The sequence below is a fragment of the Sturnira hondurensis genome, unplaced genomic scaffold (genome assembly GCF_014824575.4).
Source record: "Sturnira hondurensis isolate 20B ecotype Veracruz unplaced genomic scaffold, ASM1482457v3 Scaffold0003166, whole genome shotgun sequence".
NCBI classification, from domain to species: Eukaryota; Metazoa; Chordata; class Mammalia; order Chiroptera; family Phyllostomidae; genus Sturnira; species Sturnira hondurensis.
In genome coordinates this window covers 4967491-4994998 of record NW_028075797.1, presented here as the reverse complement: position 1 = coordinate 4994998, position 27508 = coordinate 4967491, and the positions used below count along the sequence as shown (strand labels likewise).

General features: G+C 36.7%; 1 protein-coding gene across 1 annotated transcript in view; it reads left to right on the top strand.

Moving 5' to 3' along the window:
• Positions 1-27508, top strand: part of GTF2I (general transcription factor IIi) — a 132243-nt gene that overhangs the window by 55030 nt on the left and 49705 nt on the right. The window contains exons 9-12 of the mRNA XM_037041743.1: positions 3755-3832; positions 13505-13564; positions 15545-15601; positions 19643-19705. Coding sequence (XP_036897638.1) covers positions 3755-3832; positions 13505-13564; positions 15545-15601; positions 19643-19705 — 258 coding nt within the window. The remainder of the gene's footprint in view (positions 1-3754; positions 3833-13504; positions 13565-15544; positions 15602-19642; positions 19706-27508) is intronic.

Below are 27508 nucleotides of genomic sequence, written 5' to 3'. Positions count from 1 at the left end.
GTGTAAGTAAGTAGAAAGTAGAGGGCACCATTAACTTTTAAAGGTGATATTATATTTATAGAACTCAAAGAGAATCAACTAGACACCTACTTTAAATCAAACATTCATAACCTGACTTTTACTTCAGTAAGTGTTGAAAATTCCGGATAAAATAATAACTTGGATTAAAAGCACTTGAAAAAAATTTAATAATTATTTGAATGCTTTTTAAAAAAATATTTCATTCATTTTTTATTTTTAGAGAGAGGGGAAGGGAGGGAGAAAGAGGGAGAGAAACATCAAGGTGTGGTTGCCTCTCATGTGCCCCCCACTGGGGACCTGGCCCACAACCCAGGCATGTGCCCTGACTGGGAAACGAATCAGCAATCTTTTGGTTCAGAGGCCTGCTCTTAATCCACTGAGCCACACCAGCCAGGGCTGAATGGAGAAAATTTTAATGTAAAGATTAACAAGTTATAGTTATTTATAAAAGGAGGAGTATGCTAAAGTATGATGTAAGTAAGAAGGAATTGGTGCTACCCCTTAAACTCTTAATTGTGACTTCTGAGTTGGGGGATTATTGAGTATTGATATAGTTCTGGTTGATGTACTAGGGGATATGTTGAAAGTTGTCCTGGGAGTGTTGGAAAAATTGTAAGTGGGTCCACCTATGGGGAGGGTCTGCTTTCAGTAGGTTGAAATTGTATACCAAGCAGTGAATGAGTCTTGACAAGAAGGTAAGAGAAAGGTGCAGGTCCCTTTTCTTTTCTCTCCTCTGGTCTCGGCACTGTGTTCCTTTGTGGCAGACACTCGCAAGGAGCCAGTTGGTTTGCTTCAGCAGAGTCTCAGAGGGTCGGTCTGGAACTGGGGCAACTGCCTGATGTCTGCGCAGGCTACCCTTTCACTACTCAACATTCACACACCCCCTTTTCCACACCGTTTAACTTCCGTATAACAAAGGACTGTTCCCATCTAATTGGATGCAGTTTTCCTTTTTACAAAATAATTCATCTTCGCCCTCTCCCCGAAGTGCGGTGCGGTGCTCCAACAGTCATGGTATTCATCTTGGGAGGACTGGTTTACTGTCCAGTCGTGAGCTGTATTAATTCCTCTTCAGATTCACTCCTAACCCATTTGACTCTTCTCTTATCTAATGGCTGAACGGTAAAGGAAATGCCAACAATACTTCTGTAAAGCAGTAATGTGAAGAAGGATAAGGGAGAACAGTTAGTATATCCAGATGCATAATATTCACAGAAACATACTCATAAGAAGGAATAAACTATACACAGTGTCCATGTTTCTGCTACTTGTGACAAGAATTTATACCTTCCTTAACTGTTACCCATTTTATTGTGTTTCACTTGCTATTAGCCAGGCCTTTAGCTGGTAAAGATCTTCAGCTGGGTGAGGTGACCCAGACCTTTAGTCCTGAAGGGTCTGAGTCCCCCGTGGATCTGCCTTTTTTGTTCCGATTTTCTGTCAACTCTTCCTGACAAACCAGATGTCCTGAAGAGGCAGCCCACGGAATGCCAGGGCTGCAGACATTGTCCCTGACCATGCTCTGGCAGTTTCCCCATTGGCAGCCCACAGAGTAGCCCCTTCTTTGCTGGGTGCTTTAGGGATAAATGTCCTTCAGCATATCAAGCTAACTCTCTCTTTGAAAGCTATTTCTTTTGTTTTAAGATTTTATTTATTCTTAAGAGGGGAAGGGAAGGAAAAAGAGAGGGAGACAAACATTGATTGGTTGCTTCTTGCACGCCCCCAACTGGGGACCTGGCCTACAACCCAGGCATGTTCCCTGACTGGGAAGGGAACCAGCGACCTTTCAGTTTGCAGGCTGGCGCTCAGTCCACTGAGCCATACCAGCCAGGGTGAAAGCTATTTTGTTTAGTTGAAAATATGCTTTGCAGAACTTCTCAAATCACATGACACCAATGCAGTATTAACTTCATAACACGACTAGTATGATTATGGTTGAGTATCCTAGTCTGAAATGTGTACCGACATCTGTTTTGTTTTGAGTGATTAATTAGACTGTTCAGATTTCACCACCTTGTTGTTTATTTCTTGATTCTTGCTCTCTTAGAGTATTACTTACTCCTGCAATCGTATGAGGAAAACAGTTTTGTTTTGTTTTTTTACAGCTCCTATGGTGTAACCTCATTCAACTGCTCAGCAAAGGATGTTCATTTATTTTTTTCGTTATTAAAATTTCTTTTTCAGTTACTGTTGACATTCAACATTAGATTAGTTTCAGGTATATAACTCAGTGGTTGGACACTTATATAACTAATGACATGATTTCCCCTATAAATAAGTCTAGTACACTCCCAATACCGTATCTAGTTATTAACAGTATGGACTATGTTCTCTATGCTGTACTTTACATCCTTGTGACCGTTTAGTAACTACCCATTTGTACTTTTTAATCCCTTTACCTGTTTCACCCTTTAAGAAAATTCTTACCTGAGCATATGTTTATTGTTTTTGCTAGAGAGAGAGAGAGAGAGAGGAAGGGGGGGCATGTTTATTGATTTGAGAGAGGAAGGGAGGGAGAGAGAAAGAGAAACATCGATTGGTTACTTCCTGCACTCACCCTGATTGGCAGTTGAACCCATAACCCTGCAACTTGGGTATGTGACCTGACTAGTTCTTGAACCCGCAACCTTATAGTGTAGCAGATGACACTGTAGCCAAGTGAGTCACCTGGCTGGGGCTTCACCCTATTTTCTAACAATACAGAGCGGGGCAAAAGTAGGTTTATACTTGTGAATACACCTTTATTCTTGTGTTACTATTTACTAATTATTGTATTAGTTTCCACATGTACAAATGTATACCTGCTTTTGCCCCACCCTGTATATGAGGAATATATCATTAATAAGAATTTATTAAAGAATTTGTTAAGAATGTTTCTTAAAACTTTTAATTGAGATATCATGTAAAATATGGATAAAAAGTAATCACACCTCTGTGACCTAACACTCACATCAGGGTACTGAACAGTAGTGACACGCCAAGAAGTTCCTCTCCTGTCGCTCATGTCCCCTTCTCATTCCTCTTCTCCCAAAGCCAGCCACTCGCTTATTTTTTCACCAGAGTTCCGTGTTTTATTTTATTGTTTCTTCACTTTTGTTGAGGTATACTTGCCATTATTTCAGTTTTAATAACAAAGATTTCTTTTCCCTAATTTTGACCTTTCTGTATGTGGAATTACGTGACATGATTGCTTTTATATCTGGCTACAAAAGTGCACTTCAGGTTATCAACCCTCTGATCGTGGGCATAAGATTATATGGAAAAGTGTGCTTTTTGTACTCTTGTTAACAAAGGAATTTTTAGGAGGAAAAAAATCACTGTATCTCATTATTAAAATGGGTAAAAATTACACTGTCTTTACTCTGAAATATTGAGTCATTAAAACCAATACTCACACGTAATTTTCAGTGGCCGGTAAAAGTATTTTTAATAGTGAGTGAATACAGAGTATGACTAATTGTCTTTCATTTCAAAGATAAGAACTGGCAGAGAAAAAACGAGCAGCAAAAAATCCCAGAACATTCATAGTAGTTAACACTTAGTATAGGGTGGATTTTAGGTCATTTCCCCCACCAGCCCTGCTACCTCCAACCCTGCTGCCTAGCGCCCTTTGTCCTCCCAGAGTCTGTAAACTATGCGTTACCCTGCATTGTGAGGGGGCAGGAGAGGCTTCCCTGTACCACTTAACTGAACGTGCTGAAGTATAATCGTATGATTTCATTCACTTTTACAGGTATTTCCTTGGAAATGGCAGCTGTGACAGTGAAGGAAGAATCAGAAGATCCTGATTACTATCAATATAATGTTCAAGGTAATCCTATCTAATACAGTTTTTCTTTCCAAAGGTTATCACTGGTGAAAATTTAAATTTATCAATTTCCTGAGTTCTTTAAATACTTCTTTTATGTTGTTCCTTGATTGGCATGCGAGCCTGTAATATATACTAGAGTAAAATAGATTTAAAAAATTATGCAGTACAATAAACTGAATTACAGGAGAAACATAGAAAAGCCATTATTATTCTTGAAAGGTACCGTAAAAGTGGCACAAGCTAGAGTTCAACTCCAGTTTCTGATATTTGCAAGGCATGAATGATCTTCTGAAGCTTTAATAGTTCTTTTTAAAATTTTTTCTTAAAAATTAATTTTAGGGAGTGGGCAAGAGGAACATTGGTGTGTTGTTCCCCTTATGTATGCTTTTGTTGGTTGATTCTTGTATGTGCTCTGACTGGGGATCAAACCCACAACCTAGGTGGATTGGGCGGATGCTCTGACCAACTGAACTGTTGAGCTGGGGCGTTGAAACTTAATAGTTCTATTTGTGCAATAAAAACAACTGTGTAAACATTATCATTATCTTAAAAATCTGTAAAAGGTAAGAAGTAATAAGTTTTAGCTACTTTTTGTTACGTGTCTTTTTGCTTGATTATGAGGAAAAATTAAAGTTTATAATTTCACAATGAGTTTTGCTTTTAAGCCTTAATGGATTTTAGTTTAGAAGAATGTTTTCTCATTTAATAGATTTAATAGATTTAATGTTTTCTCATTTCTAGATTTAATAGTAAGTTTCATTTTTTTGCATGTGTAAATTACATCAAAACATGTAAAGAATAAAATCAGATTAGTTTTCTTGTATATGCCCATCACTATCAAACCATCTTCACTTCAATCAAGATAAGGAAATGTCCATTACCTCCAAGTTTCCTTGTTTCCCTTTGTCAATTCACTGCTCTCCCCAAGCAATGATGTGTTTTCTATCATTATAGCTTAGTTCCTATTTTTTAGAAATTTATATAAATGGAATCATCACCAAGTATGTACTGTTATTCGTGGAGGATGGTGTGCTTGTGAATTCTTTCATTCCATACAGTTGCTTTGTGGTCCAACCATGGTGTTCCATATACCAGTAGCTAGTTTCATTTCATTTCTCGGTATTATTCTGTTGTATGGCCATACTGCCATTTGTTTGTCCCTTTGGTTATTGATGGACATTTAGTTGTTTCCAGTTTGGGCTGTTAGGAAATAAAGCTGCCGTCAACTTTTGTGTGCAAATTCTTGTGTGGAAATATGCCTTCCTTTCTCTTGAGTAGATTCCTAGAAATGGAATAGCTGGGACATATATGGTAGGTATTCACCTTTTTAAGAAACTGCCAAACTGCTTTTCACAGTGCATGAGTCTACTGTTTTACATTTTCTTCAGCAGTGTATGCTAGTTCAAGTTGCTTCACATCCTCGTCAAAACTTATGTGGTCAGTCTTAATTCTGTGTAGTCATCTTATTGAATATCTTACGATACCTCATTTTGGTTTTAATATGCATTTGCACAGTAGGATTAGTTCATTTAAAGAGCTAAGCCATTATCACTTCTAGAATATTATGAAAGTGTTGTGAATTAATTTATTCTGGTTTGTAATGATGGGAATGAATACTTGTATCCATATGTTAAACTGTGTTATGGGGAATTTCATGATTTTTATCTGTCAGTTTTGGAACATTTTATTGCTTGTGAGATTAGGAATTGCATGGCCAAAAGCTTGAGAGAAATGGAAGGTTTTTAATTAAAAAGTTAAAATTTTGGAAGGTATTTACAATTTCATAGCAGTTGTTAGTACCTTAAAAACATGCATAAATTTATTAAATACTGTTTCACATTCTTTTTTAAACAGATTGTTTAGTTTTTTAAATAATAAGTTTATCTTTCTTCTTTTTTAAAATATTATATTTTATTGATTATGCCATTACAGTTGTCCTATTCCCTCCCTTCATTCCCCTCCATCCTGCACACCCCTCCCCCATCATTCCCCCCCTTTTAGTTGATGTCCATGTGTCACAAATTCTTTAGATTCTGTATTTCCCATACTATTCTTGCCCTCCCCCTGTCTATTTTCTACCCACTGCCTATGCTACTTATTCTCCGTACCTTCTCCCCGCTTCTCCTCCTCCCACTCCCCTGTTGCTAACCCTCCATGTGTTCTTCATTTCTATGGTTGTACTCCCAATCTAGCTGTCCTCTTAGTTTGCTTTTGTTTTAAGTGTGGTTGTTAATACCTGTGAGTTTGTTGTCCTTTCACTGTTCATATTTTTTATCTTCTTTTTCTTAGATAAGTCCCTTTAACATTTCATATAGTAAGGGCTTGGTGATGATGAACTCCTTGAATTTGACCTTATCTGAGAAGCACTTTATCTGCCCTTCCATTCTAAATGAAAGCTTTGCTGGATGGAGCAATCTTGGCTGTAGGTCTTTGGATTTCATGACTTGGAATACTTCTTTCCAGCCCCTTCTTGCCTGTAAGGTCTCTTTTGAGAAATCAGCTGACAATCTGATGGGCACTCCTTTGTAGGTGACTGTCCCCTTATCTCTTGCTGCTTCTAGGATTCTCTCCTCCATTTTCATCTTGGCTAATGTAATTATGATGTGCCTTGGTGTGTTCCTCCTTGGGTCCAACTTCTTTGGGACTCTCTGAGCTTCCTGGATTTCCTGGAAGTCTATTTCCTTTGCCAGACTGGGAAAGTTCTCCTTTATTATTTGTTCAAATAAGGTTTCCACTCGTGGCTGTTTCTTTTCCCCTTCTGATACCCTTATAATTCGGACGTTGGGACATTTAAAGATGTCCTGGAGGTTTCTAAGCCTCTCCTCATTTTTTTGAATTCTTGTTTCTTTATTCTTTTCAGTTTCATCATTTTTTCCTTCTTTCTGTTCCACTCCCTTGATTTGAGTCTCAGTTTCCTTTCCATCACTTTTGGTTTCCTGTGCATTTCCCTTCATTTCAGTTAGTTTAGCCTTCCTTTGTTCCTGTAATTTGTGACTAAAATTAACCAATTCTGTGAGCATCCTGATCACCAGTGTTTTGAACTGTGCATCTGAAAAGTTGGCTATTTCGCCCTGGCTGGTGTAGCTCAGTGGATTGAGCGCAGGCCGGTGAACCAGAGGATCGCGGTTCGATTCCCAGTCAGGGCACATGCCTGGGTTGCAGCCCGGTTCCTTGCAGGCCAAGTACCAGCAGGGGATGCACGAAAGGCAACCATACATTGATGTTTCTCTCCCTCTCTCCTTCCCCTCTAAATATAAATAAATAAATAAATAAAAATTTTTAAAAAGTTGGCTATTGCATGGTCGCTTATATAGGCTCTGGGGCTTTGAGCTGTTCTTGAGCCATGTTTTGGTCTGTTCGCACTTGTTATGTATGAGGGGCAGAGCCTTAGGTGCTCACCAGGGTAGGGCGATCCAGTCACTGGGTTGTGACGCTGTACAGGGGGCGGGGTCAGAGAGGGAAAAAAATGGCGCTTTGCTCCACTCTGCTCTCTCAGATTTCTGTTCCCTCTGCAGCTTCCCACAAGTAAATTAGGTCCCTCTGGTGCTGGTTCCCGGGTGTGTGGGCCGGTGTACTCTCCAGGACCCTGTGGGTCTCTCCAAGGAACTCTCTATGAACCTGGGAGCCTCTTCCAGCACCTTGACCCCGAAAGTCTTTCCAATTGGTGCTTTCAGGCTCTAATTCCCGTTGCTGGGACCCTAGCCTGAGCGGTCTGTCTCACTGCTCACTCCTTCGCTTGGTTTATCTGCGCGCAAATGTGAGACCGTGGTCAGCCAGCCGCCATGTGCCCTCACTGGATCCGTTGGTTGCCATGCTGCGCTTGGGGTCCACCAGCCGCCGCTGCCTCCTACGCTCTTGGGTTGGTCAGACCTAAGGATCTTTCCTGCTCTGCCACTGACTCCGCCCCTCTTATCAGTTTTGCTGAATAGTTCGTTGTTGTCAGACTTCTGTATGGTTCAATTTTCTGTGTTTTGGTTGTGTTTTTGTTTCTAAAACTTTGTTGTTTTTAAACTTATTTGTGCGAGGAGGCACAGTGTTTCCACCTATACCTCCATCTTGCCCGGAAGTCCTTTCTTCTTAGTATTGTCTTTTTAACATTTCTGTTATGTCAACTAGGATTATAAAAGTTTTTTTCCTGCTCTCCTTTAGAAATTAGGAGTGTGATTTTAAGACGATGCCCGAATAATAAGATTTGGAAATCAGGTATTATGAGAGGAGAAAGATTGTCTGAAATGGTAATATCTTAAATGCAGTTGAAGAAGGTGGGAGCTAGACAACTAGTTTTTTTGTTTGTTTTGTTTTCATCTAGCAAGCTGAGAGATACAGTCATGAAGTTTGGATATTTTCTTAATAATTGAATTTTGACAGTTCCTTTGTATATTCTGAGTGAAAGTCCTTTGTGGTGTAATTTGCATAATTAGGGGTTTTTTTCCTTGTATGGATTGTGCTTAAGTATGGTAGCTAAGAAATCTTAGTCTGACCCAACATCATAGATGTTTTTTTTCTATCTCATAAAAAGTTTTATAGTTTTACAAATAGGACTGTGATCAGTTTAGACCTAGGTTTTGTACTGAGTGCAAGATAGTGAGTACCCAGTTTTCCCAGCATCCTCTGTTGAAAAGGCTGTTCTTTTCCCNGTTTTTTTCCTTGTATGGATTGTGCTTAAGTATGGTAAGAAAGTATGGTAAGATTAAGTATGGTAAGATTTCTTATGCTAAGAAATCTTAGTCTGACCATACTTAATCTTAAGTATGGTAAGATTTCTTATGCTAAGAAATCTTAGTCTGACCCAACATCATAGATGTTTTTTTTCTATCTCATAAAAAGTTTTATAGTTTTACAAATAGGACTGTGATCAGTTTAGACCTAGGTTTTGTACTGAGTGCAAGATAGTGAGTACCCAGTTTTCCCAGCATCCTCTGTTGAAAAGGCTGTTCTTTTCCCATTGCATTAGCTTTACATCTCTGTCAGTTTCCTGAGTATATTCTGTTACATTGATCTCTGTGTCTGTCCTTTTGCCAAAATTACATTGTCTTGAAATCCTATTGGAAGAGTCCTTCAAAATTGTTCGTTTTCAAAATTTTGCCTATTTTAGCTTCTTACCATTTTATACAAATTTTAAAAATTAGCTTGTTGATTGGTTAAAAAATTGTTGGGGATTTTAACAACAGCTATGCTGAATCTATAGAGTAAGTTGGGTTAAATATCCTAATGTGGAACCCCGTGATTCATGAGCATGGCATATATATCTGAGCTATTCAGCTCCTCCTTGATTTCTTTCATCAGTGCGTTGTTTTCAGTACAGAGGTCTTGTACACACTTTCTAAGATTTATATCTAAATAGTTAACGTTTTATGGTGTTAATAAGTGGTACTGTTCTTTTACATTTCAGCTTCCTATTATTTATTGCTAACTACAGTAGATTTTTTTAAAGTCTGACTTTGTCTCTTGTGACCTAGCTAAAGTTCCCTTATTTTAGCAACTTTTTGGTAAAATCTTTTGGCTTTTCTAAATAGACGTTGTTATTCTTTTTCTTCCACCCTCCCTTGTGTTAGTTGCACTGGCTGGGATCATCTAGTGTTATGTTGAGTTGGAGTGAGAGCAGATAATCCTACCTTGTGCACAGTTTTAGAAGAAATCTTTCAGGATGATAGCTGTGGGTATATGTTTTTGTGTCGGTTTGTGAAGAGTTTTTATGGTGATTGGGTGCTTGTGAAAGGTTTTTATTGCAGCTATTGAGGTGATGACAGGGTTTTTTTGTTTAAAATATTCAAATGATAATTGACATTAATTTTGAAATGTGGAATCAGCCAGGTATTCCTGGGGTAAACCCTAGTTGGTTAATTTCTATTTATTTATTTATTTTTCTGTTTCATCCTCACCCAAGGACATTTTTAAAATTGCTTTTAGAGAGAGGAGGGGAGAGGGAGGGAGGGAGACCGCAGTATCAATCAGCTGCCTTCTTGCGTGCACTGACCTAACCCACAACCCGGGTATGTGCCCTGACCTGGAATTGAACCTGTGACCTTTTGGTCCCCAGGAGGACAGTCCAACCAGCTGAGCCACACTGGCCAGACCCATACTTGGTTAACTTTTAAATTTCTTTTTATAGTTATAGGACTATTCGGTTTACGTATTTATTCTTGACTGATTTGGCACATTGTATGTTTTTAAGGAGTTTGTGTATTTTGTCTTTAAGCTTTTTAAATTTTAATGTTTGTAGGGGTTTATCCTGATTCCTCATTTTCAGTTTTCTGATGTGTGCCTTTCATTATTTTTCTCGGTTGGTCTAGCTCAGGTTTAGCAAGGTTGGCAATATAGACATTTAGATTAAACAGTTAACTACTGTCGGTATTTGTTGTATGCCATGTGTTGTATGATGTTCAGTAAACTCCGTGACCTCTAACCGCTAGGTAGGTATCAGTAGCAACTTCGCAGTTATGAGAATTAAAAATGTGTCCAGACATTGCCATGTCCCTGGGGAACAGTATTGTTCCCAAAACAGAACCACTGGTCCAGATGTATAGTTTGCTCAAAAAATGCTTTTCCTCACTGATCCAGCTTTTATTTTGCAGTTTTTGCTCTTAATGTTTCTTTGTTTTCTGCTTGCTTTAATTTGTTTCTTAAGATAGAAGCTTAAATCATTGATTTGAGATCTTTTCTGTTGCAAGGATTTAATGCCATAAACTACCCCCCAAAGCATTAGTTTAGCAACGCCTCATGAACTTTGATGTGTATTTTCATTCAGTTCAAAATATTTTCTAATTTCTCTTGTGGTATCCTCTTTGTCCTGTGGTTTACATAGAAGTATGTAGTTTTGACTTCTCTAAATTAAAGCTTGTGGACATTTCGGGTATCTTTCTGTTAATGATTTTCAGTTTATTTTTATTGTGCTTAGAGAACATTCTTTGTGTAATTTCATTTAACTTTGTTCAGGTTGATTGATAAAGTGGTACATACCTGCTCGATCCTTTCTCATATTTCTGTCTCCTTGTTCTGTAAATCACAGTAGGATAGAAATGTCAGTCGCCTCTGTGGGTTTGTCTGTTTCTCCTCTCATTTCTGTCACTTGTGCTTCATGCGTTCTGAAGGTCTGTTGTTAGGTGTCATTGTCATAGAAGCTCCTTCTCTTGGGCTACTTTCCTGGCAACCAACCCTTGTCCTGACGTGTAAGAACCCAGATTAGTTTTGTGTGTTTTGTATTTCGTGTAAATCGAATCCTTCAGCAGGTTGTCTCTTGTTTCAGGCTGCTTTTGTAAAACAGAATTTGTGAGACATTATCTTTTGGTGTACTTCATTTTTTGCATTGCTGTATTGTATTTCTAAAATGCCTTTTTAAAGCGAAATGTTTCAAATCTACACACAAATTGTACATCTGCCCAGGTTTACTGAAAATCTTTTGTCGCCCTCATTGCCCACAGGACATAACCTGTTAAATGTGTAATTGACATCCTTCTTTGAGCTCTCCCAGACGACCACTTTCTCCCTGTTCCTCTTGAGTTAACCGTTCTATTGAAATGAGGGCTGTCCTTCCTGATAAGGGTTTTATACTTGTACCTTGTATGTAATCCCACAGAGGTGTGTGTGTGTATCTGTGCACATATATTTTATCTATAGTATTTTGTCAGTTTTTAAGCTCGACATGAATGATATCACACTATATCTATTATTATGTATGTGTTCTTGTGTATCACTCAGTATGTCTTCAAGATGGATGTATTTTGTCACATGTAGATTTAATACTGTCATTGTGCTAGTTATTGTGATCATTTGTTCATTCTTCTACATAAGCACGTTTATGTTTTCTTCCAAAACTCTGGTATCCCCAAATAGGCTTGTACGTATTTCTGCGTACATGTCAGTCTCCCTGTGAGATAGTGGTACTCAGATGTGAGTGTTGGTAACGTTGGACGTTCGCAGTGATTGGTAGACACTACTAGCATTTTGAGTCTGAGGGTCAAATATGAATAAAATCCAAATGTGTGCTGTTAAAACAGGTAGCTAAAATTAAATATCATAGATAATTTGAAATTTTAATGATCTGTAACAGTATACTAGAAGAAATTAAAGTTAAGCAATATTAAAGCAATATTAATTTAAGGCCAAAAAAGGAAAAGATAGGTATGAATAGTAAGATTACATAATATAAGTTAATAAGTTACTAAGTTGATAAGGCAGTCATTAATTTTATATACCTAACAACGTAGCCTCAAAATAAAAGTAAAAGAATGGACATAGTTATGACATATTTACAAATCCACAGTCATTGAATACTTATAAATGATAAGTAGAATATTTGAATCTACAGTATATCCAGAACTCTATACCTAGCAAATAAATATTTGTTTACAAATCATGGATTTTTTACAAAATTGGCTTTATACTTGTTCACAGATAGCCTTTAAAAATTCCCTGAACATAATGTAATGTATAACTTAGTAATAAAAAGGTTATTTAAAATAGAAATCTTGTGTAATAGAAGACTAAGAAATATACTTTGATGTAACAAGGACCTCATGAGAAAGAATTCAGAACAAAACAATACTGAAAATACCATATGCCTAACCTTGTGAAAAAGCAGTTGAAGCAACATTTAGAATCAGTTACTACCCTTAGATATGGTGTCATGAATTTTTTTCTGTATGTCTTTACCCAAGATCACATGACTAGGAAGCCGTGAATCTGACATTTAAATTTAGGGTTCTTTCATTCAGTGCCTTGCTCTTAGTTATGATTCCAAATACAGTCTTTGTATTTTCTATAAAGTGTGTTCCTCTGTGATGTGTCTTTTGCTTCTAATGTGTGGTTTTGTGCCTCTGTGAAATTCCTCACCATTAGCAAACCAAAGAGTCTTAGGATATTCTCCAAATAAATAGTCAGAGATAGTTTGTATATTTCATATTCATGCTAGGTGTTTCATGTTAAGCAGCCATTGAAAACACTTTCTGTTTTAAATGTTTCATTACTAAAGTGGTAGAATAATAACATGCAAATGTGTTATCATAATCTGTATAGCACTTGGTGAAGGTTTAATTAACCCCAAATACTTTATATGTTAATAATTGGAAAGAACCATGTTTAAATTATTTGAAAGTGCTTATGAATCTGCAGGAAAGGGGGATTCTGAATTAACTGTTAGTTTGTCATGTTTCTGTTTCCAAGGAGATTCAAGCTTACTGGTAGCTCAATTACATGACTTTAGAGATCCCGAGTAAGGTAGAAGAACTTGATTCTGCATTTTTCTTCAGTATGCAGAAGATTAAGCAAATATTTGTCAAGGAAGGAACAAAAATACACCTTGTAAAATAATCCTGCATTTATACACTGTACAATGTAAAAGTTGCAGTTTGCTGTTATGAACCTTTTACTGTTGTTTTAAAAAAAACCCATATTCACCGTTTCAGACATATCATTCCCGCTCACTTCATGTCTAGTCATTTTTAAAAATTCTTTTGACTGTCTGTATGTGAATTTATCTGAGCTCAGTTTTTTCATTCACTGAGACTGTAAATTGATACCACTCATTTTGTCAGTCATTTTTTTAAAATTTTGCCTTTTTTTGTTCAGGAAAAGGCTGTAGTATTCCATATCTTTCACCCAAATTTCTTTACTAAAGTGACCCAAAATACATTTTTGGGATTGCTTTTGAAGTGTTATCTTTGTATTCCAAAGCAGGCCCTTCTGAAACTGATGATGTTGATGACAAACTTCCCCTTTCAAAGTCTTTGCAAGGTATATATAACTTTTCATTCCATTTTCCCACATACTGTTTTTATTCAATGTTTCTTTATATTGGACAGACTGTGTTTTAGTATTTATATTCGTATTATTACTTTTCTAAATGGAAAAGGAAAAAATGTATTGGCCTTTTTATTTTTTGAAAAACATAAATGAACTTCACAAGCAACAATTTTTCAAAACCAATTTTCCCTTTTGTGAATCTAGTAATGAATCTCGAAATGGGTACATGACACACTTTCATATTGAAGGTAAAGTACACATTTATAAATACCTTATATCAGAATAGTCAGAAGTAAGGTTTTTATTGTATGGTTAGTAATGTAACTATAGATAAGGACGTGTTGATACTTAGTTTTTTTTGAAAGATTGATCACTTGTAAATGCCTGAGTTAATTAATTGAATACTTTTTTGAAAATTTTTATAGTGTTCCCTAACTTGATGATTGTAAGCTCTTTGTGATGGCTTTTGCTTCTCTCTATCCTGGCTTTGAGCACATAAGATTTATTTTTGTTAGCTTGACTTTTTAAATGTAAGTGTAATTGCTATTTCAGATTTTGAAAGAACAAAAATGAGACAAAGAATCTTTGTTTATATGCACTCTTGCAATAATTGTGAGGGTAGAACCACCACCTTAAGTGTTATTATTCTTTACACAGTCTTTCCTTATTTAAGGATTGGTCTCTTCTCTATTACCTCCCATTCCTTTGACCTCACTCACTCTATTTTCTTCGACATTAGAGTCAAAGAACCTAATACTTCGTAAATCCCAATGTTGAAATTTTGAAAAAGAAGGAAGGGTCTCAGCGTTGAGAAAATATATTGGAAAAAGTTGAAGAGTAACTCATTGATCTAGATTTATAGATTTGCCTAGTGTTTTGAGCTCGGGTGAGTTTTCATAGTACGAAGTGGAAAAGAATCCGAAGATAATTACGGTATCATAAAGCTAGATAACGAAAACCAGACATATTTGACCTTAGTATGACGTTTCCAATTCAAAAACACTGAACACAGAATGATAGCTTTTGAAACTGATGAAGGTAAAATATATTTAAAACCTGTGTCTCAGTGTTGTATGTTTGCAGTTTCGAAAAGTAGTTGTCAGAGGGCAAGTGATTGACTTTTTCCTTTTCCCCCATGGGATTTATTTTTTTACTCATAGGTAACATATTTATACACAAAGGCAGGGATTTTCATCCTTTTCCATGGTAGCAGCTCATGTACTTAAGGGCAGAGGATGACTATTTTGGGGCAGTTTGGGTACTTAATTCTAAGTGGCTCTCTGATGTTTTAGTTGACTCTCTTCCTATTTATGAGTGAAGCTTCCGTGCTAGTGGGATGAGCCTGTTTACCTTGTGACTGCCTAACCTGATACATTGCTTTATGTTCCAGTTTTTAGAAGCAGGCAGATAATATTACCTGAATTAAAATGCTTTTGAGACTAAAGGTAGTGTCTTAAATTTTAACTTACAAATTTCCTTTAAGTTCAGCTTTGAGTAAATAATGGGGATTGAGTTTCCATAGCTTCCACCATAGTAAAGATAGAAAGCAGGAAACATGTCACAGCAAAACCTGAACTTGTTTATCTAGACTTAATAGAGCCTATGAGCAAAGAAAGAATTTACTGTGGTTTGTGGTTTTTTGTGTGTGAGTCATTGGCAGATGAGCATGGTACATTGAAACTTAATTGTTCTATTTCTCGAATTCTAACATCTGTGAGTAACTATATTGTATAGTTATAGTAACTAACAGTAAATCCCCAAACCTACTTAAAATAATTGTTTTGAGTTTTCAAATAGAAGTGTTAAATGTCTTCTGAATTAGATCACAGTGTTTGAAATAATTGCTGAGTTAAAGATTCAGTTTGTGTATGTTGTATTACATATTTTAAATGGTTTGCCTTGGTACCTAGTTTCTTTTCTTTCAGTGTAGGTTTCTATTGGTTTATTATATGTGGTTTATTTTCTTTTTAGGAAGCCATCATTCTTCAGAGGGTAATGAAGGAGCAGAAATGGAAGTACCAGCAGAAGGTTAGAAATCAAGGGACTTTTATTTTGCTGTATTTGTATTATGTTTGTGTTCTATATTATAGAGAATACTATTCTTACGACCCCTTATTCGGAAATAAAAAGATGATTGTTTTGGTATACCTTCTTAGCCACCAGGGTTTTTCTTTAGTGCTAAGATGCAATATATCTCTTTAACTATACTGAGTAATAAAGCACACGGAGATGAAAACTTAAGTGGTAAGTAAAACTCTTCGTGATGCAAAGTGCTGCCCCTTTTTTTCCTGGTCATCTTGTGCCATATTAACATTTTTTAAAGAAAAAAGGGCTTCAGTATTTAGAATTATAATTATTACTAGCTCGGTTCCTATTCAGTTTTTTTGTTTGTTTGGGTTTTCTTTTTTTGAAGATTTTATTTATTTATCTTTAGAGGGGAAGGGAAGGAGAGAAAGAGAGAAACATCAATGTATAGTTGCCTCTCATGCATCCCCTGCTGGGAACTGGCATACAACCCAGGCATGTGCCCTGACTGGGAATCGAACCGCAATCCTTTGGTTCACAGGCCCCACGCTCAATCCACTGAGCTACACCAGCCAGGGCCTCTTTTCAGTTTTAAACATACTATTTAATGGCGTCAATTTTAAACATACTATTTAATGGCGTCATAGTAGGATACTATGTTCTACAGGAGACTAATAAAGGAAGGATTTTCTCTGTGCTTAGCTTATTTGATACCCACAACTACCCCGTGAACCATGTTTTCTATTTATCATCCATCCTCCTTTACTCTCAGGGTTGAATGAATATTTAATTATGGTACAGCTTTTTACCTTGTTGGGATCTTGAGTTAAACTGTTAGGATGTAGTATGGCTTCCTATTTCTAAGTGGTTTATATAGTTTCCAAAAAGTTTTTATAGATTGTTCCCAAGGAAAATGACTGGTAAGGTAACTGAATCTTGTTTTAGAATTATTTCTCTCATAGAGTGGTCGTGTGGCACCGTATTTTTCTAGGTTAAAAATGAAGTGTGTTCTGTAACTTTATACTCCATATATTTGCTTTTTTTATTTTTAAAAATCATTAGTTGGATCTTTTACCCTCCCTGAGTGGAAGGACTTCTTAATTTTTCTTTCTTTTTTAAATGTATTTTATTCATTATGTATGCTATTACAGTTGTCCCATTTTTCCTGTTCACTCCCCTCTGCCTTGCACACCTCCCCCACCCTCATTACCCCCCTTTAGTTTATGTCCATGGGTCATACATGTAAGTTCTTTTGCATCTATATATCCCATACTATTCTTACCCTTTGCTGTCTATTTTCTATCTACCATCTATGCTACTTATTCTCTGTACCTTTTCCCCCCTCTCTCCTCCTCCACTCCCGTGTTGCTAATATTCCATGTGATCTTCATTTCTGTGGTTCTGTTCCTATGCTAGTGGTTTGCTTAGTTTGCTTTTGTTTTTATTTTAGGTGTGGTTGTTAATAATTGTGAGTTTACTGTCATTTTACTGTTCATATTTTTTATCTTCTTTTTCTTAGATAAGTCCCTTTAACATTTCATACAATAAAGGTTTGGTGACAGTGAACTCCTTTAACTCGACCTTATCTGAGAAGCACTGTATCTGCCCTTCCATTCTAAATGAAAGCTTTGCTGGATAGAGTAATCTTGGATGTAGATCCTTGCCTTTCATGACTTGAAATACATCTTTCCAGCCCCTTCTAGCCTGTAAGGTCTCTTTTGATAAATCAGCTGACAGTCTGATGGGAACTCCTTTGTAGGTAACTGCTTCCTTTTCTCTTGCTGCTTCTAAGATTCTCTTCTTATCTTTCATCTCGGGTAATCTAATTGTGATGTGCCTTGCTGTGTTCCTCTTTGGGTCCATCTTCTTTAGGACTCTCTGAGCTTCCTGGATTTCCTCGAAGTCTATTTCCTTTCCCAGACTGGGGAAGTTCTCCTTTATTATTTGTTCAAATAACTTTCCCACTTGTTGCTTTTCTCCTTCTGGTATCCCTATAGTTCAGATGTTGGAACATTTAAAGATGTCCTGGAGGTTCCTAAGCCTCCACGTACTTTTTCGAATTCTTGATTCTTCATTCTTTTCTGGTTGGATGTTTCTTTCTTCCTTCTGGTCCACACCATTGATTTGAGTCCCACTTTCCTTCCCATCACTACTGGTTCCCTATGTATTTTCCCTTTATTTCACTTAGTGTACCTTTTATTTGTTCATCTTAACTTGGCAACCAATTCTGTGAGCATTCGGATAACCAGCGTTTTGACCTGTGCATCTAATAGGTTGGCTACCTCCTTGTCACTTAGTTGTATTTTTTCTGGAGCTTTGATCTGTTCTTTAGTTTGGGCCATTTTTTTTTAGTCTTGATGTGCCTGTTACATAGTGAAGGGCATAGCCTTAGGTGTTGGGGGGTGTGGGATAACCAATGTTGATGGGTTGTGACGCAGTATGTGGGACAGGGGTCAGAGAGGGAACAATGGCTCTTGCTCCGCCCTCTGCCAGATTTCAGTCCCTAACCACTTCCCCAAGCAAACTGAGCCCTTCTGGTAATGATTTTCATGTGGGTCGGCTTGTGTATTTCCTGAGACCATGTGTGTCTTTCCAATGAACTCTCCTGTGAGCCTGGGAGTCTCTCCCAGTGTCTCAGCCCCCACAGGTGTTTTCAATCTATATTTTGAGGCTTTATTTCCCAGCAGTGGGACCCTGGGTTGCGCAGTTCGTCCCACTCCCCAGTAGTTTCTTCAGGTTTATCGGCGAACGAATGTGGGATGGCCAGGTCCGCCAGCCGCCACCTTGCCGCGAGTCCTCTCTGCTTCACTGTCCATCTCCACCCCTCGTACTGGTCTGGATGAATGTTTCTCCCTTAATTCCTTGGTTGTCTGACTTCCATGTGGTTCGTTTTCTGTCAGTTCCTGGTTGTTTTTTGTTTGTAAATTGTTGCTCCTTTTTCAGTTGTACAAGAAAGCATAGTGAGTCTACCTGCGCCTCCATCTTGACCAAAAGTCCTCTTAATCTTTCCAAATTCAATTTTATAAGTAACATTTCTAACTGGAATACATTTCTTGCAGAAATAATAAAGTACTCATTTTAAACAATATTTTCGATTTCTTTTAGAAGATAGTGTACATGAAATTTTTTGTGTGTGTGGAGGTAATTAAATATTTTTGATGTAGCAAAATCTTCTATGTTGAATAGATGGTATTTGCAACAAAATACCAATATATAATATACACAGGACAGGTTTCATCAGGCACTATGAATTACTTGACAGTTTGCAATTCTGTAATTAGATATTAGGCTTTCACATACTTTATTTTTTAGGAGATTTTTGTTGTTTTATCGCAGTGTTAATAGAGTTCAATCAAACCTGGGTTCTGGTCTTCCTTCACTAACTAACCAGTAAACAGTCTTTGGCAAATCAATCTCTCAACCTTTTCAAAATCAAAGAGAGTTGATAAGGATACTTTCTAGCTTCTAGCACTAACATTCTGATGTACATATATTTGTTTGGTGCAGTAACACAAATATTAATGAAATATTTAATTTTTAAAATAATACTGCATATAACATTAGGCAATATAGTCCTTATGCATTTTCTTATAGTCACTGTCCTAACCTAAAGGTATCCACTGCAAAAAACTGTGGTTTGATTTAACAATTAAATCACTCCTAGGATTTCTCATAGCAGAGGAGAAATAGTAAAAACAGGAAAGAAAAACTAAAGCCTTTATTTTCATTTTAGCATTTTTTAGTTATAGTAGGAAAATAACTGTGACTTTATTATAATGTTACTCCTCTAAAAATTGAAATTTTTTGAGTCCATCAGTGCGGGTAACTTGGTATTATCTAATAGTCTTCCAGAAGTTTTCTCCTTTTTGTTTTTTTATCCCTACTTCTAAGTAAAGGGGCTAGCTATTTTAGTAAATATGAGATGAAATAAAATGCCAGTAAAACATTATAGTAGGCTGCTTTTGGAGTGTCAGATCAATAAAATGTTGGAACAGAGAAAGTGCTTTATAATGAATGTCATTTTAGAATTTTATTTTTTTCAAGATTCTACTCAGCATATCCCTTCAGAAACAAGTGAGGACCCTGAAGTTGAGGTGACAATTGAAGGTTAGTTATTGAAAAGCCTTGATTCCAAAACTTTACTTCTGGTCATAAAAACACTTGTAACTCACACTCACATTTCTAAGTATGCATTTCATCCATTCTTTTTTTTTTTAAGATTTCATTTATTTATCTTTAGAGGGGAAGGGAAGGAGAGAGGGAGAGAAACATCAATGTATGGTTGCTTCTCATGCATACCCTACTGGGAACTGGCCCCTGCCGGGAATTGGCCTGCAACCCAGGCATGTGCCCTGACTGGGAATCGAACCGTGATCCTCTGGTTCGCAGACCTGCACTCAGTCCACTGAGCTATACCATCCAGGGCTAAACTAATCTTTATAACCAGTTTCTTTAAACCTAGTTTTTTCCTCAAAGATAATGCATGAATGCAGATGAGCCAGCTTATCCTGAATTATTTAAAAATTCAGCTAATACAATTGTTAACAGTATCATCGTTCATATTTAATAGTTAAGTACGTATTTTTTCCTTTTACATTGTTGCATACTATTCCCCTATAATTTTTTCCCCTCAAAGTAATTCTATTCTAAGGAAAAATATTGAAACAAAACAACAAATTACACTATTTTATGTTTATATTTGCCCTAATGTAAAGTCCCTCTACTCACTTGATTGTGTATACATCTAAAAATAATTTGATTTATACACATGTATATAGTTCTATAAATTACATACTTTCAGCATATACAACATTATAATGAATATTTAAAATACACATACATCACATTTCCCATAGGTTTTTTTTTCTCCCCATAACCACACATCTTGGTACTTCACCTTTTTTTTTTTACCTGCTGCATAGCTTTTCTTGGGTTTACCTTTTGCCTCGCTCTCTCTAATCACTCGCTTTTTATCTGTCTAATAACAAGTCTCCTCCTGATGTCACTTGATTATTTATAGTATTTGGCCACTTAACTAAACTAACTGCTCAAAATGTATGTCTTCATTGCTTCTAAAACACTATAATATAGTGGTAGCTGTCACCTAACATGAGATTTTTTTCATCCTTCACGTCTCAAAATAATATATGTATTTCTTTTATCATTAATACAATTTTACTAACCTAAAAGCAGTTTTGAATTGTTTGTAGTTTAGCATTAAATAATTGAAAATTTTTTATTTATAAACCTCATTAACTGTCAGAAAAGGAAATCTTAAGAGTTTATAAACATTATAAATACTGAGAACTTTGTCTTCTCTAAACATATGGGGCAAATGGATTGTATTTGTAATAAAATTTATTAGGACAAAGCTTTAAATAGGAAAATAACCAACTTATTTTTTTCATATCTTATAGCAGATAACGGCTGTATTAAATTTGTTTGGAGAGGAAACACATGCTTTTATAATATAGGACTTTTAAAGAGATGTTAGTGATAATTATGAAATAAATGGTTCATGAACCTGAAATGTGTCAAACTTTTCAATTTTAAGTCTTTGGAAGAAGTGATAAATCTTATTATTTTAAACTAAAACATATAGTACGAAAAGCTTTATCATCCAAACTTGTCAACAAGTAGTAGAATTTTGCTATTTAGATGGCTTTTGTTCACAATCAGTATCAATGAAATACCAGGTCTGTGTAAGTAATTACAGAGTAGACTTTTCTATGGTGCATATGTATGTGAACAAACGGTATATCAACCTTAATTAAATTGCTACTGTATTTGTCCTGTATAATGCGCATTTTTACCCAAATTACAGGGAAAAATAAGGATGCGCATTATACATAAGTAATACTAATTCCATATCATAAAAATGCTTTTAACTCTTTTATTTATGCTTATGCATTAAAAGTATAACTCTAGAAAGCAACACTGATATCCGTAAGCAAAATAATACCCTGGAACATGATTATTGGTTTTGCTGAACTTATGGCGAACTTATAATGAAAGCAGTTTTCACAAACGATTCAACGAAATGAAACAAAGAGCAACATATTGTTTTCCTCAGAGAAAGATAGATGATGCCGATGGGAATCCACTTGATGAGATAGGTGATGCGGACTTTATTACCATCTGGTGAACAGTGCGACATTTCTCTTCGTACACTTTAGGCGGGAGAAATTATGGGAAAATCCCTTGGAAAATGTGGAAACGGTTTTCATACACTGCAAGCTTTAAGGTAAAAGTTATTAAATATGCTAAAAAGCATGGCAACAGAGCTGCGGAGAGACACTAAGGACCTCCTCCCACAGAGAGTGTCATCAGATTGTGGAGGCAACATCTGAGGAAGAAAAGCTTCTTCAGATGCCAAGACAGAAGAAGGCAACGCGAGGGAAACCTCCAAAACCTCCAAAGTGGCCGGAGGTGGAGCAGGAGGTCAAGACTTGAAATTTGGAGCAGTGTCAAACTGGGGTCACTCTTTCGACCAAGATGATACAAGAAGAAGGTAAAAGGATCTGACAAGAGAAAAACATTGATGATTTCTCAGGGACTCCTAAGTGGTTTTGCTGTGTATAAAGCACCTAGACGTTTTTTTTATCAGTATGCCACGGAAGGTGAAGTGTAAGTCTGTGCTATTTACAAGGAAGGTCAAATGAGAACTTGTGCATCTGTTTGATAAATACTGTCTATTTTCTCTGGAAAGATTGTAGAATGGTAGAAACTCAGTAAATACTATAGTTCAGAAGTTAACTTTTGGTGCATCTTCATAATATAAAAAATACACAGGCGCTGGAATTGTGATTTTTTTTGGTTTGTTTAATGTAAATGATCCAGAAAAAGGTCCCTGTTGTCATATGTTTAGTTGGGGAGCAGGGAGGGACTCTTGCCTCTCACAGACGAGGCAAGTTTAAAAGGAAAAGTGTATGTAGAGAATGATGTTCTGTTCAGAAAAATACTGGAAGAAGAAGATAAATGAAGATAATGCCACATGCCTGTGGATGACTTTTATTTTCTCCCGTTGTATCTTTCTGCATTTCCCAAATAGTTTATAGAAAAGATTAAGAAATAACTCGGCTGTCTGAGTCTGTCAGGTTTTCCACACCACTTTAACTTTGATTTATTTCTTTGAAATCATGTGGCGTTCTGCGGGGCCGACTGGCGTTAATGCAGATGCATTATCTTGTAGGATACCGGTCCCTGCCTATTGCCGGTGGTGCGCTCTTCCATCTGTGGTGGTCCCCCTGTACTTAGATCAGTGGGACACCTTTATAAGTTATGTGACTTAGGTTTGAGAAATAGTCCTTAGAATTCTACAACTGCGCAAGCCTTAGTTTCATAAGAACCGTGAATGACGATGTTTTGGGGTAAACTCAAATTGCTCTCCCATCTTTGAAGCGCTTGTCTTTGACGTGTGCTGAGAACGTCTTAACGCATCCCTGTTTGAGATCTAGCTGTCATGAAACAAGCTAATAGGAGAAGTTTTTTGCTTCAAAGAGGTTCACTAAGCATGCAGTTCTCTTTTAGGGCATTGTTTCCCAAACCTGAGCCATTCACATATGTTCGTTCTGCTGTGGCCCACCCTTACCCTTCATTATGTAGTTTTTCCTTTAAATTGATTTTAAACAGATTCATTTAAAAATTAATTTTGTATCTTCCAAAGTAAAACTGTCTTTGAAATTTTTAAATTTCTTTCTCATAAACATTTAAAAATATACATAAATATTTGAACAAAAGAGTGCAGTTCTCCATGTAGTTGGTGCACGTCACCTCCTCCAGTACATGGACTACAATTCGGGTAGCACTGTTTTGGAGCTTCAGGAGTTGGATTACCTGTCATCCTCTGGTGGTATCCTTTGTTGTGAGATTCATGCTTAGGATGCTGGTAGGTATTTGGCTGCTGCATGTGATTAAGGCTTACACTATTCAGATACTCATTTAAACATTCTACAAATGCCAAGCAAGTTGTATGTAGTGGAGAAGGATTGTATCAGATGCCAAGGGTTTAGGAGTGAGCGAGGTAGGCAAGGTTCACTGGAGGGTGTTGAACAAAGGAGCAACAGGTTCTGTCCTTCAGTTTGTAGAAACGGCTACCGTGTTTCAGAAGTCTGAGAGCAGAGCATAGTGGAAGCAAGAAATCCAACTTAGGACGCTGTTAGAATGGTCTAGGGCAGACAACATGGTGCTTTAGAATAGGGTGGTAGAAGTGGACAGAAAGGGTTAAATTCTGGGTGTTTCTAAAGATAGAGCTGATATGCTTTTCTGTTTGTCATTGTTTAATTCTTGTGCTTCTCTTTTTATTTTTCAAGATTTTATTTATTTATTTCTGGAGAGGGGAAGGGAGGCGGAAGAGAGGGAGAGAAACATTGACATGAGAGGGAAACATCAATCACACGCCCTAGCCCACAACCCAGGACCATGTGCTGATGGGGAATCCACCAGCGACCTTTCAGTTTGCAGGACAACACCCAACCCACTGAGCTATACCAGTCAGAGCTCTGCTTACCTTGTAAATGTAACTGGGGAGGTCATAGAACCTGTAACCGAGTAGGATAGCATTTAAAGATTTTGTTAGTGGAGTTATGACAGGGATCCATCGGCAAAAAATGCCAATTATTAATTTGAAATGTGAAGGGTAGTTAATGACTTGAGTGATTTCCGAAGGGATACAGTGCTTGGTTAATTTTGGTTTGTCTTTTGTTTTCTTTGAATGGGCATCAGTTTGCATGACAAAACATTACCAATTTGGTTATGAAAATAAAAGTATCAGGAAAAAGCTTCATATTCAATTTATGCATTTACCAGTGAGATTATAGTAACATATTTTAGCTCTGAAGTCTGTATTATCTCTAACCGTATCTGTAAAGGGGATGCTAAAGAAAAACAGATTATTTTCTAAACAGGCCTTTTGAGTTGGGGACCGTTGCCGCCATCTTTAGAGGCACGGAACCCCTAGTGTCCGCTCTGGTAGAATAGCTGTCATTTCTGATTGACAGGTTTTGTATGTTCAAAACATTTTGAAACTTGTTTTTTTAAGCTTCTAGTTTTAATACTAATGAGTAGTGTGGGCTTAATTTTGAAGCATCCTGAAATACGTGTCTTTTTACAGAACAATGGTTGTTTGTAACATCGGAACAGCATGACACTTAGAAATGGTGCTGTCTCCTGGGCCCCGTTATTAGAGGTGGAGTCTCAGAGTTTTCTTTATATTCTCTGCTACAGAGAAATAATTTTGATTTTGCAGTCAATAAAAACATTTTTCATCCTTTCTTAATACCAATTATAGTTGTTGTTTTTAGCAGAGTGGAGAAAAAAAATGGAAGGTGTGGCTAAGTTGATAGCGTTGATGATCTAATTCCATGCTTTATATGATTTAAATGGGTTACTCTTTTAATGTAATATGTGGTGTGATATTTTATCATTACAAATAATTAATCTCTGTGTATTGTTCACATATGGTAGACTGAAATTCATTATTTGTCCCTTCGGAAACGTGATAACACTTTTAAATTTTTTTATAAACTTTGTTAAAGATTTTAAGTCATTGTTGTATTGTTAAAAATACTCTCCCAGATTTGCCTTTTTTCTGTTTACAATCAATGATATTACCTTTCTAAATGTATTTATACTATTATAAACCCTTCGTGTTCTAAAATAGGTTTGACCAAAGAAGTGAGGTCTTATCATTAAAGAAAATCACTCTTGGCCTTTCACGTCGGCCTCAGTTTGAAACAGTGCAGATGATCACTGGGATTGATGTAATCCCTGCAGGGCCCTGGCTGGTGTAGCTCAGAGGATTGATCGAGGGGCCTGCGACCCAGAAGATCGCAGTTCGATTCCCAGTCAGGGCACATGTTGCAGGCCAGTTCCCAGCAAGGGGCACACGAGAGGCAACCATACATTGATATTTCTCTCCCTCTCTCCGTCCCTTCCCCTCTAAAGATAAATAAATAAAATCTTTAAAATATATATAAACACTGCAGTTCTTTATTATCATCCTACAGCTGTATTTTCTTTTTTATTTAATGTAATTTAATTAACAGGTTTAAATGATGATCTATAAATATGTTAGGCATCAGCATACAGGAAAAATATTTTTGTATTTTTACAAAATACAAAAATATTTTTGTTTTAAATCTCATTGTTTAATGTTTGAGAAGAAATATCAATATTAAACATATAAATGCTTTGATAATATTTATAGATGGAACTAGTATATTTCATTTTACCTTTTGGAAACTAGCATAAAAATACTGTTACGGTTCTAACAATCTGTTAGGAGGTTGGAAAAGAGGGTTTATTCTTTGAGTGTGTCTCCAGAGTTGAAGGCCAAAGGAGTGAATGACACCTAATGTTTTCCCAAATGTATCTACTTAGGTTTAAATCTAATTACTTAAAGAATCTACTGTTGGTCTTTTGACCATTTTTAGTTCTTTACGTTGTAATGTAATAATTATAAACCCAGGTGACATAGTCATGTTTTATTTTACTAGTAGTTTGTCATTTTCCACTAGTTCTGTACCATGGGTTTTATTTTCTTCTGTATTTGAACATGCATTTCTACAGTGGTTTCTACACATGAAGTGTTTATAGTGTTGTAAATGGTCTTTATGATGTTTTCCTGAAATAGCATCCCCTAAATTAGCATTTTTGCCTTTGCCAGCACACAAATTGGATCATAATGGCACTGCATGTGGTACTGGTGACATTGGTAGGTTTTGCCCCTATAGTCGGGTTACTGGACTATCCGTAGTCATTACAGGAAGAAGCCAAAGTTTGTGCTCAATGCTGTGATAGGGACGAGATGCCAAATGTTTCGGGCTTCAGGCAGATTATTTTCTTGATTAATATACATTGTATATAATACTTATCCATTAGTCTTCCAGGCAACATTGTATGTTAGGCTGAATTTGGATTTTATGTTATCTGTTTGAGAGTTTACCTGTTAGTTTAATGGAAAGAGTTTTACCCATAATCTAATCTCTGCCACACTATCGAGAGTTATGTCATGATTAAGTCGCATAACATTCTCTGAGATTGTTTCTTGACCTTTCAAATGAAAATGAAAATCACACTGATCTAAAGAGGTAGCTTATATTTTAATGGTATCTTTTTGTTACTGCTAGTATCTTTTACAGAGTAATTATTTTCTATCCCATACTCAAAGTATAGCTGTAAAGTTATAATTTCAGTTATTTACCCATGGTATTTGAGCAGAAATCTTAGCAGTGTGCAGTGACATTTCCAGGGACTATATGATGGTAGGGAGAACTCTCTTATTTGAGCCAAATGTCCTTAATTCTAGCACGAGGTACGTTAAAGCATCATAGCGGTGCTCTGTTACATTCTTAACCACGAACAAGTCAACATGAACTCCTGCTACAGGTGTGTGCGATGGCTGTATTCTGTGCCTAAATACCTGATTGCTCGTTTCTACATAGGCTTTATATTGACCAAATCAGTCTTACCTGTTTCACAAATAATATAGCTCTGTGTCCTTAATTCTATATATTCTGCATTTAAGTGTTTGATATGTAGTTGTTCATCCTCCCTTGTTCATGTGCGTGAATTGTATGTGAGTTTAACTAATTTTCCACTCAAGCTGTATTTTCTCTCCCCTTTCTTATATATTTGTGTAATTGGAGGTATCTGTCTCCATCAAACAAAACCTTTTTTCTGAAAGACAAAGTAGAGTATAAGTGTAGGCAGTTATCTGAGAGCAGTTAATGAGAGGAGAAATTTATAGTGACCGTTCAGATTAAGCAAAGGAAGAAGGAAAAACAATGAAGAAGACAGGGAAAAGGAGGCATATTCCCTCGAGCACACCCCAGGAGAGCAGGGAAACCTCACATGTAGCTGGGGAAAATATGCTGAACATGCCAGCACAGGAGGCTTGATTTCAAGCTC